General features: G+C 27.2%; 1 protein-coding gene across 9 annotated transcripts in view; it reads left to right on the forward strand.

Moving 5' to 3' along the window:
* The window catches only part of LOC122523004 (5-hydroxytryptamine receptor 1), a 99,596-nt gene that overhangs the window by 49,529 nt on the left and 31,256 nt on the right, over positions 1–18,811 (forward strand). For 8 of the 9 annotated variants that reach the window (XM_043644511.1, XM_043644510.1, XM_043644507.1 and 5 more), the window contains 3 exons: positions 2,339–2,634; positions 4,484–4,727; positions 8,673–8,888. In XM_043644511.1, the coding sequence (XP_043500446.1) occupies positions 2,339–2,634; positions 4,484–4,727; positions 8,673–8,888 (756 nt within the window). Of the gene's footprint in view, positions 1–2,338; positions 2,635–4,483; positions 4,728–8,672; positions 8,889–18,811 lie in introns of those variants that run through there. The other variant, XM_043644513.1, reaches the window with a different exon arrangement.

The raw sequence follows: 18,811 nt of genomic DNA on the forward strand, positions 1-18,811 counted from the left end.
ATATTTTGTTTTATTTTTATTTTTATAATAAAATTTACTTATATATTTAGAATTTATATTAATTTATATATATATTTAATAAATTAAAATATATATTTATATAATATATTATATAAATTTATATATGTATATTTAATAAATTAAAATATATATTTATATTTATATAAATTCTACTTATATGAAAAAAAAAAAATATATATATATATATATATTCTGTATTATTTAAAGAGATATTTTGTTTCATTTTTATTTTTATAATAAAAAAGAATAAAAAATTGTCCCACTTATAATTTATCGTATCATTCGTTGTCAATTGATTTAACAAAAATAGTTAAGAATGTTGTTGTTTATTAATTTAACAACAAAATATATATATTACAATACGAATGAATGATACGAAAAGGAAAACGTATATTTTATTGATCGTAAAGAATTTATTTGAAATATTTAGATTATTCTTTTGTTTACCCCCCCTCCCTCCTCCCACACTCGTCCCTCTCTCAATCTCTCTCTCTCTCTCTCTATCTTTCGTTTTATCAATCTATGTGAGATAGATGAAATATAAGAGATATTTTCATTAGTGTCGTGTCAATCGAAATACGTTCGAGATTGGAATACCTTGGATGAAATGATTCGAATCGAAAGGCAAGCATTTAGCTAGCTGAGCGAGGTAGTTTGAGAAATTTTGGGATTGTTTAGAAACCGACTAGAATACATAACTTATCTTTGATGTATTTCGTCCATACCTGTGAGTCGGTTGAGAGAATATAACGGTTACAATGTAACAATGTAATTGGAAATATTTAGGAATATGAATAAATAAAAGGGGGGGGGTTGGGGAGGGAAAAGAAAGAACAAAAATATCAGTGATAATAATTACACGTACGATTACACGTACATACGCGTGATAATAATTATCTGACAATTAACATTTTAATAATAAATCCAATCAAAAATATTTCTTAACGTTTATATTTTATTATTTTTTCTCTTTTTTTATATATATATTATGAAAATTTTTTCTACGTCATATATTATATTACATATATTTATTAATATTTTATGTGATTTATATTATAAAATAAATAATATTAATTATATTAAAAATAATATTAAATATATTATATAATATTATTTATTACATTATAAATAAATAATAAATAATATTAAATCTGTGTGTTTACGTGGAGAATATTTTATTTGGGGGGGGGGGATTTAATTATTCGCTGTTAATTGTAATAAATCAATTGTAATTACGCATGTCAATTTTATTCGTTTCGCGATCGATATATAACGAAATACGTGAAAATTTAGGTCAAATTTCGAAACTTTAAGCGTAAAACATAAACTAAGATTTGGAAGTGGTGGGAACAACAAGGTAATATCAACTTGTCACATTGGCAAGATTTGTTCAGTCCTTTGTAAAACTTCGAGCAGGACGCATCAAAGATAACACGGTTGAATAGAGAAGTAGAGAGGGGGAGAGCGGGGGAGGGAGGGGGAGGGGGGGAAGAGAGGGTGGGACACAACACTGGGAAAGTAAATTTAATTTACATTAGAATATCTAAACGATATAGGAAGTTTTAATCGTTAATTCATTCATTCATTCATTCATTCATTCATTCATTCATTCATTCATTCATTCATTCATTCATTCATTTAATTTGTTAGTTAATTTAGTTAGTTAGTTACTTATTTACTTCGAACGTTTGGTTTAATATTAAATAATAGATATTAAGCAAGGAAGTGAATTATCAAATATTATTCAACTTGTTATATTATTTATATGTCTGCAATTTAACCAAATACATTTCTAATAGCATGATTTTCTTTTTTTTTTTCCTTTTAAGTTTTAGTAGAAGTAGAAAGTTTCTTCGTATTTTAATGAGAAATTTGAACTAAATTTATCCGATATTTTCTACTCTTATGCGATTATTTTCGAATAATTTAATACCAATTTATTTTGACATATTGTCAGATATATGATGGTAAAGAAAAATTTCAATTAACAACAATATATTACAGATATTATTTCTTATTTATTTAAATATTAACGATTTAAAAAAAATATCTAGATTGCGTAGCGAATAATAACAGCATCATAAATCAACTATATTATTCGAGTTAATACGTAAACGTTTATGATTTGAAACTTAAAATGATAATTAAATATAATCGAATGTTTTATAATTAAAATCATCGATTTTAATATAAATAAAATATAATTAAATATTAATAAATAATATATATATATACATAATATAATTTGATAATATTATTAATATTAATCGAATTAATTATGAAATGAGAATAAAATGATAATTTTTGTATTAAATAGGCTATATTAATCACCCTGGTGCTGGTAAGCATCATCATTGGCACTGTCATCGGAAACATCCTGGTTTGTGTCGCGGTCTTCCTCGTTAGGAAACTACGACGACCTTGCAACTACCTTTTGGTTAGCCTAGCCGTCAGTGATCTCTGCGTGGCGCTTCTGGTAATGCCGATGGCATTACTATACGAGATTTCCCATAATTGGACATTCGGAGAAGTTATATGTGATCTATGGGTTAGCTTCGATGTACTTAGTTGTACAGCCAGTATTCTCAATCTGTGTATGATATCTCTCGATCGGTAAGTTCACCTTTCTCACGTGATTACCCTTTATCATAATAATTTTAATCATCATTCGATATCTTCGTTTTTTTTTTTTCTTCTTTTTTTTCCTCTTATTTATTATTGTTTTATTACTACAGAACACACTCGTCTAAAATATATTTTAAATAAAAACAAGTAACATGGTCAACGAAAGTTCTTAGAATGTTTGAACAAATTGTTTCTTTCATTTCTTTTTTCTTTTTTTTTTTTATTGGTTACAAATCAAAAGATTACTTTGATAAATTTTCGATGCAACATATGCATTTCTTTTATCTCGAGGATTACATTGAAACGAATATAAAAAAACTAGCAAGTGTTAATAAACGATATTTATTTATACTTTTGTAGAATATTAATTCTTACATTCTAATCTCTTGAAATAAATACTTCATTGATAATTCGTTAATTTCTAATTAAATTTCAATTTAAAATTCTTCGTCGAGTTTATCGAAGAACAAAAAAAAAAGAAAAAAATAACAAACATCCAAGAACTTTTGAGTCAGCCTGTATAATAAAATCGTTAATTAACCGGCCAACATACATCGGCGTCGGCCATTGTTCTTATTCAAGAGTGTATTCATGCTGTTATGTGTTTAACGCGTTTCTCTCGCGAGATTCGTTGCAAATATTTACATTACGTGGGGACATTTAAACGCCATCATGGGGAATCTTAGTTCAACACTCGTTTCTAACGTTTATTAAATTTTATCGGTGTTGTTGATGGTGGTGGTGGTGGTGGTGGTGGTGGTGATAATACCCTAGTCGAAGCAAAGCAAAGCAAGCAGCAGCAAAAATAAAACAAAAAAAAACAAAAATAAAGAAAGATAGAGAGATTGAGACAAAACGTACGAAAAAAAAAAAAAAAAAATACAGACGAACTTTAAAAGAGCTATTAAAATTCCAAGTGGTTTCTCTCTCATTCTCTCTCTCTCTCTCACTCTTTATTCACTTTCATTCTTTCTTTCTCATTACCGTCGGATAAAAAGAAACCAAAAGTTCAATCTGACTGATTTTTTTTTATTCTCATTCACTATACACATTACTAAAAAGTTACGTATTCGTATATATCACATGCATACTACGTTACACTATTTTCTATTTTCTATTTTCTACGCATAGGTATACTCATTTTTGTTCTTTTTTTTTATTTTTTTTACGAATTTATTCTTCCAACAGATTTTTACAAAGCAGTGAAAGAAAAAAAAATATATAAACGTTGAGAAAAAATCGATCAAAGCTTGTTACATATTCGATATATGCAAACATCATTAACTGAACACACATCCTATTCAAATATACATACATATATACACACACACAAAGAGAGACGAATATTTAATTGATATTAAACCGTTACCAAGTTTTCTATCATTTTCATTGTACATCTATATTCAATCCCTATTAAAATTGTCCACTTTTATTCCCTTCGCTTTGTCCTATCTCACAAACTGCTTCGTTTCACTAGGATATTATGACATAAAAAAAAAAAAAAATAAAAAAAATATTGTAACAGATACATAGATAGAAGGAAAGAGAATGAAAGAGAAAGAGAGAGAGAGAGAGAGAGACAAAAAGTGGGAAGAAGAAAAAGGAAAAGAGAGAAAAAGAGAGAGAGAGAGAGAGAGAGAAACACAGAAAGAAAGAAAAAACAAACGAGAAAAAAAAAGGTAACTTCGTTAACTTTGAACAAATTTTTGTAAATTAACTTTATACTTCGTTGTGTTATTCTTCTCTCTCTCTCTCTCTCTCTCTCTCTCTTTCTTTCTTTTTTTCTTTCTCTCTCTGTTTCTCTCTCTCTCTTTCTCTCGATCAACTCACGTCAAAGGTACTGGGCGATCACGAAACCTCTGAAATACGGCGTTCAGAGGACACCTAAACGGATGATGGTCTACGTGCTACTAGTTTGGTTGGTAGCAGCTTGCGTTAGTCTGACGCCATTATTGTTTATCGAAAACGCTTATACCTACTCGGAAACTGGACCCTCGCACTGCACGGTCTGCCAAAATTTCTATTATCAGATCTACGCAACCGTCCTCAGTTTCTACGTACCACTAACCGTCATGATAATGGTGAGCTTAGTATTTTTTTTATATTTTTTTTTCTCTTTTTTTTTTCTTTCTTTTTTCCCATTATTTTTCATGCGCTTCATACGAGTTATATATATATATATGTTGTGTCGTGTGTGTGTGTGTGAGAACACGTGTGTCGTGTCATTAATGTCAAAGTTCAATCGACCATCGGCTAAGCTCATCTGTCTCTATCTTTCTCAATTTATGACACATATGTATCTATTATACTCCCACACACATATACCACGTTACGTACGTATTATATATATACATAGATACAAATAATATACGCAGCTCACACGCTTTTATAAGGGGACATATATCTATGTGTGTAGTAGTATGTGTATATATATATGCAACTTGGGAAATCGATTTTCTCACTCGAAAGTGTACCTTCGTACACGAGCGTGAACGCATACGAAGAGATATATGCATTATTCAGTGTACTTGTTTCACCAACCCCCTACCCCCTCTCCCGTTCGATCCAACACCCTTTTCTTCCTGCATTATTATTACGCGTAGATATTAGTAGTAATAATAGTTGGTTGGTAATATTTAATACTGGATTAAGGGAGAAAGTAGATCTGTATCGAATTGATTGAAATTTAAATCACTCGACTCCTGTTTTTTTTTTTTTTTTTGATTTTTTTTTTTTTTTTTTCAATTATCGTATTTAAGTTTTCATAATACGCGTGTAAATCCTTCGTGTAAATCTTTCATGTATATTAATGAGCATGTGTATATAAGTAGAGAAGCAAATATTTCTCTCCTTCTTCTTCTTCTTCTTCTTTTTTCTATTAAATCTAATATTTTTCTATTTGTTTTTCTTCTTGAATTTTATTACAACGTATACGTAAAAATGTTAATGTAAAAACGTTTCAACAGAAATATATTATAATTTTCATCCCGAAAGAAAATATATATAAGAAAATGAATAACATGATTATAAAATCTTGCTAGAATTTTTCTCTCTTTCTCTTTCTCTTTTTTTTTCGTTCGAAATGAATTTTTCATATCTTCGAAAAGAGATCATTAATTTTTCTATTCAAGTTTTTAAAGCATTACCCCAGTTATTCATTTTCTAAACAAACAAAAAATAAAAAGAAATTCGTATTCATATTTTGTGAACCCCTTTTCGTTGTCGATAACATTTTCGAATATTTGTTAAAATGTTGTTGTAAAAATTAACAAGAATCATACACGATTCTATCGGGAAATGTGTGTGTTATCATCATCTTTATCATCATCATCATCATCATCATCGTGTAACCAAAAACTCATTCTGTAGAAATAATAATGCGAGAAGAGGCGTAATAGAATACGAATGAAAATAAACATCGACATGTCGATCGGATTACCTAGCTCGACGGCCACCATAACCACAGTTTTACAAAACCCATTGTTTTACCCATAATAACGTGTTACCCGTTGAATTTGAGTGGTCACCAGAGATATATACATTCTGATGCATACGCTATTTTACCACGTGTTGTTCAATGTTTAACCCGTTCATCATTCTTCATCATTGTGTGTGTGTGTGTTTGTGTGTATGAATCGTATATATATTCGCAAACTAATATACATGCTATTTTTTTAACGAGACGAATATATGCATCTTTTTTCATTTATACGATCTTTTTTTTATTTTTACTTTTATTTTTACTTTTTTTTTATTTTTTACGCGCGTGTGTTGGATGGTTACTGTTAAATAAAAAAAAGAAATAGATTTCGCGTTTTTCCTTGGTTCTATTCTTCATCATTTTTATCGTACGATTTTGAAGTACCGTGATTTATTTTTTTTTTCTTTTCATTTACTTTGGTTTCGTTTGGTTTCGTTTAGTTTAGTTTCGTTTCGTTTCGTTTCATTTCGTTTCGTTTAGTTTCGTTTGGTTTGGTATAGTAGTTCTTTTTTTTTTTTTTTTCTTTTTTTTTCCTATTATTTGATCGTAGAAAACAAAGAAGCCAAATTGGTTTGGGATCGATTGGAAGACAAGTACTCGCAATAAATTCAATTTCTCCTGGTGGTTTCAAAATAATTGTTCGAAATTTTCAAAACTGTGATATTTCTTCTAGGATTCTTTTTTCCTTTTTTTTTCTTTTTAAAACATTGTGTTTCGTAAGTGAAAAGATTATAAAATGTAATAATAATGAAGAAATAATATGATGGATTGAATTCAAATGAAAATTTATATATTTTGAAATAAACTGGATCAGAGTAAAAGATAAATTCATATGTTTTAAACTTAACTTAAGAAAATAATATTTCAAACACATAACTAGATATAAAATATAAATATATCATATATGTGTTTTACGCACGAATGTTATTATCCGATAAGAGAAAATGTTATATCGCTAAAAGTGTTTTCCACTTTTCTTTTTGTTTATTTTGTTTTTTCCTTTAACGAAATATTATACAGTTCTTTAATTATCATATTACATAGAAAGTTATAATTATAAAGTTCTCGTAATATTTGCGCGTTATAAAAATGGAATAAGATACTTTCTGCGGGTCGTGTCTAAAACAAAAAAAAAAGAAAAAAAAAAGAAAGAAAAAAGGAAAGAAAATAAAATTAAAAAGAGAAAAGAAAAAGAATAACACGTTCGCGTTCACCTGGTGATCGTAATTAACGACACCTACGAGGTAACATCGTTACGTTCATCCACTTTAAAAGATAATGTTTGCAGGAACACGAGTTTGTTCGTCCCATTTGTTAAATATCGAATCTACGAAGAGACAAAGTCAGTACACTGTGACAAACGATCGTTAACAACTTGCCATAATTTACTTTTTTATTTTTATTTTATTTTTTTTTTTATCGGATAGGCCAATGAGTCACATTTGTTCGAAATTATTTAATACTTCATATCTATAATATATAAATAACACATTATTTTATATTTCCTATCGTAAACGTTTGATATTTAAATGCTATCTAAGTGTTTCATATTTAAAAACAAATTATAAAGAAAAATAATCTCCAATTATAAATACTTCAAATATTTCAATATTTTTATTTGAACTTTTAAATATATATATATATATATCAAAATTATAATATTATTTATTTGCTTTTATATATTTAAATTTTTCTTCGTTTTGTTGTTTTTAATTTTTGCAAAATATATTTCCACAAAATAATTTTCGATTGTCTCTCATTAATTCTCGTCTCGTTAAACGTTTCCATCATATATATATATAAACGTACATTAGAAATAAATGTATAATCGTAGAGCTATAAACTGTGTGCATTTTCATTGAAAGCAACTAGGTATCTATTTTGTTTCATTAATATTAATACTAATAGCGTAACAATTATATTTCGCACAATGCACCAAGCTTTTTCATTGTTCAATTATATTAACCGCTTATATCTGTTAAATGGTATCCCGTTTTGTATGCTATGCACGTTTATGCGTACATTTTTCAATCTAACGCGTTCACCGTGTCATTAAAAATGTTGTTTTATTTAAATTGAAATAACGATAAAGATATAGAAATGATATATTAGTTGTTTTTAAATCTACATAAATATTCAATCGTATTATATTCTCACAAATACGTTGAACGTCGAATATAAATCTGCTACAAAATCTGTCCTCGATTATTTAACGCGTTATTAATCATTTTCTTTTAAATATTTTCTCTTCTAATAATAAAAAAAAAAACTCATATTTTTCCACATTACGAGTGACTTTTATTTATTAAAAATAGCATAATTAATTATAGTCATGAAAATGATGTATTCTCAGGAATCGTTCAACGTGTTACATATTATATAATGTTTATCAATTATTCGAATCAAATGTAATCAATTAATTAATTATTTGTTAATGTGTATAATATAAAATGTTTATATGGTTTAGTAATGTTAGTTAACATTAATTCGTTGATATTCGAAGGAAATCTCGTTTATCGGACTCTCAATTAACATGATCTCTCAGGTATACTACAGAATATTCCGTGCAGCACGTAAGATAGTTCTCGAGGAGAGAAGAGCTCAAAGCCACTTGGAAACCCAGTATTATCTCGATATCGAACCACCTGTACAGCATCAGACGACACCTGCAATAAATCGTCAATTTAATTCGTCGGACCTACCAACTAATCATGGAAGTCCACCTATCAAACAACACAGAAGTTCCAGTGCTTCCACGACGGTAAGCTGTCATATTTAATAAACAATAACGAATGTGTGTAAGAAAAAAAAATAACACACACACACGCACACACTTGCATGTGCAATATTGCATCGATATATTATTTTATTTCTATCTACAATAGAATTTTATATTCATTATCGGTATAATTATTAATTATTATATATTGACTAACAACATTCAGAAATAATTTAATTTTTTATTAAGGTTTTTTTATTTTTTTTCATATTTCAAAGCCAAGTTCTTTATTATAAATTTATTCGAATTTTTGTTTTTCCATAATTATTATTATTATTATTATTATTATTATTATTATAAGAGTTAATATTTGTTTTTTTAGTACAGTAATACTACTAATAAATAATTATAATTTATTTTTTAATTAAATATTAAATGTTTTTTTTTTTTCATGGTAATACTACAAATAAGAATATTATAAAAATGAAGAACTTTGCTGAAATATTTTGGAAAACTTTCGAAAATGAGTATGTCGATAATTAATTCAAAATATTAATCTCTAAGATTTTATTAATACTTAAGTAATTAAAAATAGTAAGGTGCAAAGAAGACAAAATTTATTACGAATGATACACACACATATATATATATATATATATATTAAGATATGTAAGGGTTCACAATTTATTGGGTGCTATTCCACGTCTTTTACCTCTCTCTCACTCTTTCTTCCCGTTGAAGAGCACGTGAAGAATTTTATTCTCGATTCTCGGGTAGTTACGACCCACTTTTCGAAGAAGAAGAAAATTCCTAGCACGCTTCATGCGAAAATGTAGTAGTAGTAGTAGTAAAAGTAGTATCCTAGCGTACATATTCACCTGACAGGTATCACCTACCAATTATTCACATATGACATATATATTCCAGGCATTGTATAGATTGCCCGAATGGTTTGAGGGTCAATCTATAAAATGTGCATCAATCGGATATGTTTAGAACACTGGGAAGAGAAAAATGGGGCGTCCTGAAATGATCTTAATCACTTTTTTAAGTAAAACGAATCACGAACAGGTGTGTGTGTGTGTTCGTATAACGTCACGAAATATGATTTTCACTTTTCTCGTATTATACTCGTACTTCTGTCGTGATAATTTGTTTGATTTCCGATAATTTGAGATTTTTTGTGTAATTTTCCGTAAAACACTCCAATCCTTTTACTGTGTGTTTTAAACACACCATAGCACAGTGTGAAAACACTTGAACGATTTCGTAGATTCAATCCTTTTTAAGAGATAATTCTTTTTTCGGCAATGTACATATATCTTCGATGCAATATTTATGAGAACGCTGTGAAAAATTGCAACTTGCTCCCTGTTGGTCCTTACCGAAGTAAATCATTCAACTATACTACCCTTTAAAACTTTCCCGAAAGAAGAGACTGAGTTTTCGTATCTTTTCTTTTTTTTTCTTGCTGACATTACTTTTTTCTCGTTGTATAAATAATGCTAGTTTACTTATGCTTTTGTCCAACAACAAAAATAATAGAAATTTATTATACAACTTGACGATGTATATTTGTGTAGATATATGTATGTGTGTCTGTGTGTGTGTGTGTTGAAAAAAATAAGATATTTGAGATCAAGTATAGTTCGTTGAGAAGTAAACTATATCTCAAAAGTTAAACTAAAGTGCATCAAGCATATTACAAAAACATGAAAGCCCACTTGAGAAAGTAGCAATTGCAACATCATCATGACTTTCCGTTGTCCAACTTTCACGAACTTCGAGTGAGATGAACTTCGAAGGGAAGGAAAATTCCAACGGATAGGATAAAAACACGAAATTTTACTTAACTTTTTCACGTCCAGCCTGAAAAACACCGTGTCGAGATAAAAATGAAACTACTGTCTGCTCTATTACTTCCTAAACTCCTTCGGATAAATATTTTTTAGTATATTTCGTTGAGTTTTTAAGTTTATATCTAACAATAAGTTTCCCCAATTTTTTCGATTTTTCTATTTAAAATACACATGTTCTCCGGCAACAACATTTGCGTGAAGTTTCTTGTTTTTTTTTTTTTCAAATTTTTTTTACGTACGAAATCAAACAGAAATCAAGAAAGAAATGTTTCTTTTAAAGAATAAAATAAAATAATTTCACACACGTTTGTCAGGGGTTTTTCTTTTTCAAAACTTTTTAAATAATTTTTCTTTCTTTTTATTTTTAATCTCGTAACATTGCAAATTTATATATAAAATTGTATTTTAATAATACGAAAACAACGTTTATTTACAAAAACAAAAAAATTATAAGAATAGAAAAATTTATCACATTTTTCCAAATAGAGAAATTTCGCTATTGTAATTTTCGACCCAGTTTGTATATACGTAAATTCGAATTCGCATTCTCTTAAAGAGAAACGATGAGGGTATTAAAAAAAAAGAAGGAAAACAAAACAAAAAAAAAAAGGAAAAGGATTGCCGAGAGTAAATGCGCGTTATCTTCTACGTTACGATAAATTCTTGGTCTTGCATCGTAGGTGGATTATTATATGGGTCAGAAAAAGGAAGAAAAAAAAAAAGAAAAAAAAAAGAAAAGAACTGTCGTGGCGAATGGGAACACGTTGGATTTCATATTTTACTGGAAAAAAAATTCAAATATCAAAGCCCTTTAAAAACGAGTCTCCGATATATGTGATAAATATTTTAAAGATGCATTCTGATGAGTTTCTCTCTTTTTTTTTATTTTTTTGTATTTATCGTATCCTTTAATTATTTTTTTTTTTTTTTTTAATATATTACAAAACTATAGATTTATTTTTACGTAATTATATAACTTGTGTTTGTGCAATCGTATAGAGAGTTATATTATTATTATTATTATTATTATTTTTTAAATGATTTCATATTGTCAAAATCAGACTTACGATTTTATTTTTTTTCAAATAATCATATACGAGATAATAATTTAGTAATTAAAAATAAATTAATATATAATATTTTTTATAGATAATTTAGAAAAATATTAAAGCTTGTATATATTATTAATTATATTAAAATTATATAACTACGTATAATTTACAAATTGAAATAACAAATGAAGTAATTAACGAAGACAATTATTTGTCTCTATTTTTTTTTAATTTCAGTTCGTCAAAAACAAACAAACAGAAAAATAAAAAACGATCCAAACAAAAAATAATGGAAATGACGTATCCAAAGGTGAACGAGATAAAAGTTTCGAGATTAGGGTTGTACGTTTACGTAATCCTTTAAGGGCTCGATATTCGTGACGCACATTACGCGACTTTTATTAGTAGTAGTAGTAGTAGTAGTAGTAGTAGTAATAGTAGTAGTAGTAGTAGTCACGCTTTTGCAATCGTAAACTTTGAAACGCGATATCTGTTCTCTGTGTTATAGTTTTACATAGGAACAAGGAATTATATTACATCACTGAGAGAATCAATTACTATTTGGTATTATAATTCTATCAGAAATGACTACTATAGTAATTAAAACCCAATAGATATACATATACGAGATGAGATTAAATAACTAAATCACAGGGATCGTAATTCAATAACATAATTAAACCAAATTCATTATACTTCATCAAATTTCTACTAATTCGAGATTTTTATTCATTTTTTTTCATGAATTTTATTCATGAAATAATTTATTTTTAATCGAAATTCGAAGAAGAAGAAGAAAAAGAGGGAAGATATAAAATTAACGATTAAAAATGTTATTTCTAACAAATAAATTAGTTTGATTTTAATGCATTGTTAACTCGGCTTGCATTGAAATGCATTTTCCTTTTTTTTATTTTTGTTTTTATGATAAATGCGACACCCTGACTATCATGATAAATATCTAAACATAAATCGGAGAATTTTTCGTACGTTTTATATCATACATATCACATACCTATAGAGAAAAAATTTCTATTTTAATTTCATCCGTGGAGTAACGTTATAGTTAATTATTTTTTACTTTCTTTTTTTTTCTAACGAGATATGTTAAAAGATTTATAACACGTGGTAGCGAGTCTGATAAATGCATTTTTCTCATTCCCGTTAAATAGAAAAATTATCTTTTTCATATCTCGTTTATGTTAACGTGCATACGAATAAAAGAAAAAATGGGGGGAATCCAAGCGTTTTTTTTCCGAGGTCGTGAATTAAACGTACGTTTCTTTCTTTTTTTTGTTATTTTTATTTTTCTTTTCATTTATTTTCTTTATACTTCATCTTTTATTAGACTAGAGAGAAAGGGAAAGAGGGAAAGAGAAGAAAAAGGTAGGATAAAAGAATGAAAAAAATATATCATAAATAATAGGATTGTCAGAATGGAACGGTAACATTCATGATAACCAAATTCTGTATCGTGCAACAAACTCACTTTGGTATAGGGAAGATAGATTTCAAAAAATATCTAAATCGTTTACTTTCCTTCCCTCTTGTCCCTCTACATCTGACACTCGTATCCCTTTTTCCCTCCCTCTTTCCTTTTCATTCTATCCCGAAGGTCAAAAGTTCAAAAATGTTATCTAAAAAAAATGCCAATAAAATAATTAATTTCTTTTATATATATTTATAAATATATTTAAATTCGAATTCCTATGATTCAGTGTTTAAATCATTATTTATTATATCGAATTATTTATATAATATTAATATAAAATATAATGATAAAGTATAGAGAAAAAATAATGGAAATTATTTATTACATAAATAAATAAAGATGAAGTGAAGTGAGTAGTATTAAAGTATATTAACTTCATGTATTACCTAGTTGAAGCGTGTAATGTATCTTATTTCATATTTAAACACATCAATATAATTATTTCAAGGTTTAACTAACAATAAGTCATTTCGCAAATTAACGTATTTTGCAATACACTTATAAATATAACGTATACTCGATTCTTTGTAAATAAATGAAATAATATTTCTACGTAATCCTCTAAATAAATGGCAAATAGTATTGCATTACAAATATTGTAATGCATTATTACATTATTGTAATAAATAGATTTTTCTAGATTTTTTTTTCGAATAAAATCATCTGGAGATTGTTTTTCTTTTTTTAAATATATAATACAAATTTTAAATCTAATCTACCGATAATAATAATAATAATAATAATAATAATAATAATAATAATAATAATAATAATAATAACGATATTATATAAAATCGATAAAACGTGATACGATTAAGAATATCTATTCTCTTTGTTATAAAATTCTTTGTGCGGAACAATGGGGATAGAGAAGTTGGTATTACGTGAGACTATGCATACGTGAGATTCGAATGTTCCAAGGGGTGAGAAAGCAGAGTACACTACACCACCCACCCACCCCCCGAAAGCGATTACCTGATTCGCTACAATCTCATGCGAACCCTAAAATAAGCGTTCGTGTTGGCTAACGGTTAGTGATAATAGGTCAACGATCGAATATCTTTCCTTATCACTTATTCTATACCCCCCTCCTCCTCTTCCCCATCCCCACCCCGAATTCCTCCTTTTTCTCTTTAGCTGTCTCTCTTATTAATTTTTTTTTCTTTTTTTTTTTTTTTTTTTTTATTAAGTAAAAGCTGCACCTTTTCAATACGCGATGAAAGAATTTTTGTTGGAAATTTTTCTTTATGAACAAATGATAATATAATCAAATAAATAATATCGTATGTGTGATATATTCTTTTTTTATTTATTTTTATTTTTTTTATATATATATATGGACAATTGTTAATTATTTTAATTATTTTCTATTTCGAGAGGTAGTAATTTTGAATTAATAAAAAGAAAATAAAATTAAGTAAGTTAATAATTGAAAACATTGAAGTTACTTATTATCGACTATAAACCCGATTTGTTTTCTCTGAATTTCCTTAAAGGAAATTTGATTTTCTTTTTAAGGTTAACAATATTTATAAAAAACCTTTTGAGATAAAAATTTTTTGTCGTAACTTTTTCGTAGTGAGATAAATGAATGAAAGATCGTAGGGGGTTGGAGGGTGGTGGGAGTATGCTGTCAGCGCGTATAAAACGGATATAACTGATAGATCTATGTCAAACGTAGATTGATTTTCGTTTAAGCTCGTCAAACATACTTTATTTTCATTATTTTAGCTTTTCGCGTCGTGCATCGTCGTTTTCTAAAAAACACTACGATTATTTTCGACAAATTTTGAAATAATATTTATTATTATTATCATCATCATCATCATCGAGTAATCAGATATATTTGTTAAAAATAATTCGTCGAGTGACAAAATCGTGATTGAAATCCGATATTTAAAATTAAAACAAAAAAAAATAAAAAAAAAACAAAAACGTAAGCAAACTTATCATCATCGTTCGAACGTAAAATCGCAAAAATTCGGAAATTATACATAAAAAAATATAGAAATTCAATCGAATGTTTATGTATTTAACAAGAAAAAAAAACAAAAAAAGAAAAAAACAGATCATCAGTTAGGTCAATTATTTCTTTATCGTAAAACGTTTACTCGACGAATTTTTATTTTATTTCTCGATTTTACACTTTCGAGATTCGAATCGGGTTCTTCTAAAATCTATTTTCCGTCTGGCCAATGCAGCAACATCATCCCAACGAGTTTCAACTCCAGAAAGCCACTTATTTCCACTACTTGCTTTTCTAATACACAAAGACTACTACTTCACACTGCATCCATTGCAAATCGTTTTCAATGGCTTTTACTTACTTCTCCTTTAAAATCAATTTCAGCTTTTCGTATAATGTAAGCAACAATCTTTTTCTCGGGGGGGAGTTGCCCCCACCCCCTTCTTCGATTAAAAAAAAATCTTTTCCATATACCTCCCTCCCACTTCGTTCGAAAATAAAATAAATAAATGTAATTATTATATCAACGTTTATACGATAAAGTATTTAATATATTTATTTTATTTATTTATTTATTTATTTGATTTTTCAAAATATAATATAAAATTATTATAATTTCTAATCTAATTAATTATTAATTTCTGTAATAAAAATCGTACAATTTGTTTCTAACGAACATTATGTGCATATGTTTTTGTTTCTTTTTCTTGTTGTTATTTTTGTTTATATTAGATGATCGATCCAATCAAAAAAAATCGTTCGAATACGATTAGATTTGAAATTATTTTAGTTGCAAATGTACAAACTAAGTTTTAAAATAATTAATCATAATTCTATGTATACCACATATATATATATGAACTTCCAACAATTTTGCGTGAAACTTTTGAGTTCAGGTTTTGACATTAACTAGATTAAAGTAGTACTGCGTACGTTATAGTCTGCGGTCTCGTAGTTCATCCTCGAGTGGCACTTTATTATCCTCCTCTCACCCTTTTCACAGCTAATTTCTAACGTAATCTTCAACTTAACTGTTGCCATTATCTACGAGCCCTTTAACAAATTACTTTTCTCACCATTGAGAGAGAAGGGTATCACGTGAGTTATCAGAAATTAATTGAAACAAAGTTATGCAGCAGCAACTCTAAAAATTGACCCCAGAAAAAAAAAACCAATTAATTAAACTTATTACTTATCATAAAATTAATCATTAACAAAAACATCAGAACGTAACAAAAAAAAAAAAAGGGGAATGAAAATAAAATAAAACCCACGTAGAAAAATAACACACACTCATTTTTTTGTATTATTTTAATTATTCAATTATAAAATTTCATTATGAGAAATATTTTATTTTTTGTGTTTTATTATTATTATTATTTTTTTTTTGTATAATAAAAATAAAACTTTTGTATTATTTTAATTATTCAATTATAAAATTTCATTATGAGATATATTTTATTTTTTGTGTTTTATTATTATTATTATTTTTTTTTGTATAATAAAAATAAAACTTTTGTATTATTTTAATTATTCAATTATAAAATTTCATTATGAGATATATTTTATTTTTTGTATTTTATTATTATTATTATTATTTTTTTTTTGTATAATAAAAATAAAACCAAACGCGAGTACTTTTATTAAGGATTAAGAAAAAAAAGGGACAATAAGAAAGATAGAGAAAAGGGAAAGAGATATGAGTGATAAGAACAATAAATGAGTAATGAAAAAAGAAAGAATGAAAGAAAGAATGAAAAAGGTGGGTGATAAGAAGTGGACCTTTGTTACCGTAAAAAACTTTCTTACCTAAAAAGGGAGACTCCAATTAAGCACGTACGAATCTTTTTTAACCCTACGTAATAATTTCCCACTTCTTTCAAGGGAGAACATTGAGACAAGTGGTACTTCTCGTTTGTTCCGTGAATAAAAATTTCTAAGCGATTGAATGAATGACTGTGAAAACCGACCACCAGCGAAATCAATTCGTTAAAAAAGCATATTTTTTATATTTATTTTTCATATATTTCCGATGTTAGAAATGATCGTTAGATCGTTGTGATCGTTAAAAATAAAAAGAAAATAAAAAGATTTAATTAATAAATTTATATTTAAATTTTGACAAATTATTTTGCAAAAAACGAGATCAACGGGTATTATAGAATTTAATAACATAATGTTTTTAATATTGATAATATTAAAAATTATTTAAATATTGGTACAACCTACGTATCAATATTTATCAGAAATATTAATCATTCAATCTCTCGAAATATATGTTTTAGAACATTTTTATTCTTATAAATATTGATCCCATAAATAATAATTGATCATTAATATCAATTTTTTTTTAACAATATAATTCTACGATAGAAATACGCGTACGATTTTTAAACTTATCATCTTAAAAATTGCATAATGCAATAATTATTCTCTTTATTATTATTATTTTGTTTTTTATTTCTTACATTATTTGTTCTCTTTAATTTTTATATTATTTCACTCGTCTAGTTTTATTACTAACTATAACCACTTTTATTATTTTTATTCTTTAAAAATTAGTAGAAGGAGAGAAAGATAAAAGGGAAGAGTAAGAAAAAAGAAAAAAAAATAAGGAAAAGACCCTTTTAGCATTTTTTTAAAACGCGAACCAAGGATAGTTTTGTAAAAGAAGCAACGAGAATATGTAATATCAGACACTCGCTTTTCTTTAGCCTCTTTTAACACCATATTTTGTATCTTTCCCTTTGACGTTGTTCTCTACTTTATACGTGCGTGTGTGTATGAATATAATAATACGTAGGGGGAGGGGGGGGGTGTGTGTGTATGCGTGGGCGTGTACTTTCTTCCTTGTACTTGTCCATTTATTTTCTTAATTTTTCTTTCCCCACATGCACAAATTTTGTTCTTCTTTTCAATGTAACAAAACTTTTATTCAATCGTCTTGATTGAAAATTTCTTCTCGTTTTAATTGAAAATAACAAAATATATAAAAGATACACGTAAATACGAATCGTATTTGAAAGAATAATTCTCATGGGATTATTTTTCATGAACATCAAGAAACTCAATCGAATGATAAAACCTAAGCTATTTTCAAACGTTATCTTTTTGAAGGTGTGGTACACTAAACTCGGAAATCATTTCGATGTTAGATAGATTAAAAGAAGTATTATAGTACTTTAATTATAGGTAGGGCTATTTTTTTTTTTTTCAAGGTCATAAAAGTGGTCAGCATTCGTGTTTATCGCGAAACAACTAATCAATTTGATATATCAAATGTAATGTAATATTTTGTAGAATATTTGTAACTTTAATCTTTACTCCCTAAATAGTATTATTATTTATTTGAAATATTTTTCTTTTTGTTTAAGAAATATCCTTAAGAAAAGCTCAGGTAAGCTGGCAATGCAAATTCCTTGGAATCCCTATGGAATATTTGAATATAATCTAAGTTCCTGTTGTTAGCAATACATAAGCCAAAAATCCATACATACATACATATATACATATATTCATATTACATACATGTAATATATTTATATTTATAGTTCATAAGTATACATTGAATTTATGTTCTCACTCGTATAACCTAA

The sequence above is a fragment of the Polistes fuscatus genome, unplaced genomic scaffold, assembly GCF_010416935.1.
Source record: "Polistes fuscatus isolate 324 unplaced genomic scaffold, CU_Pfus_HIC Scaffold6, whole genome shotgun sequence".
NCBI lineage: Eukaryota > Metazoa > Arthropoda > Insecta > Hymenoptera > Vespidae > Polistes > Polistes fuscatus.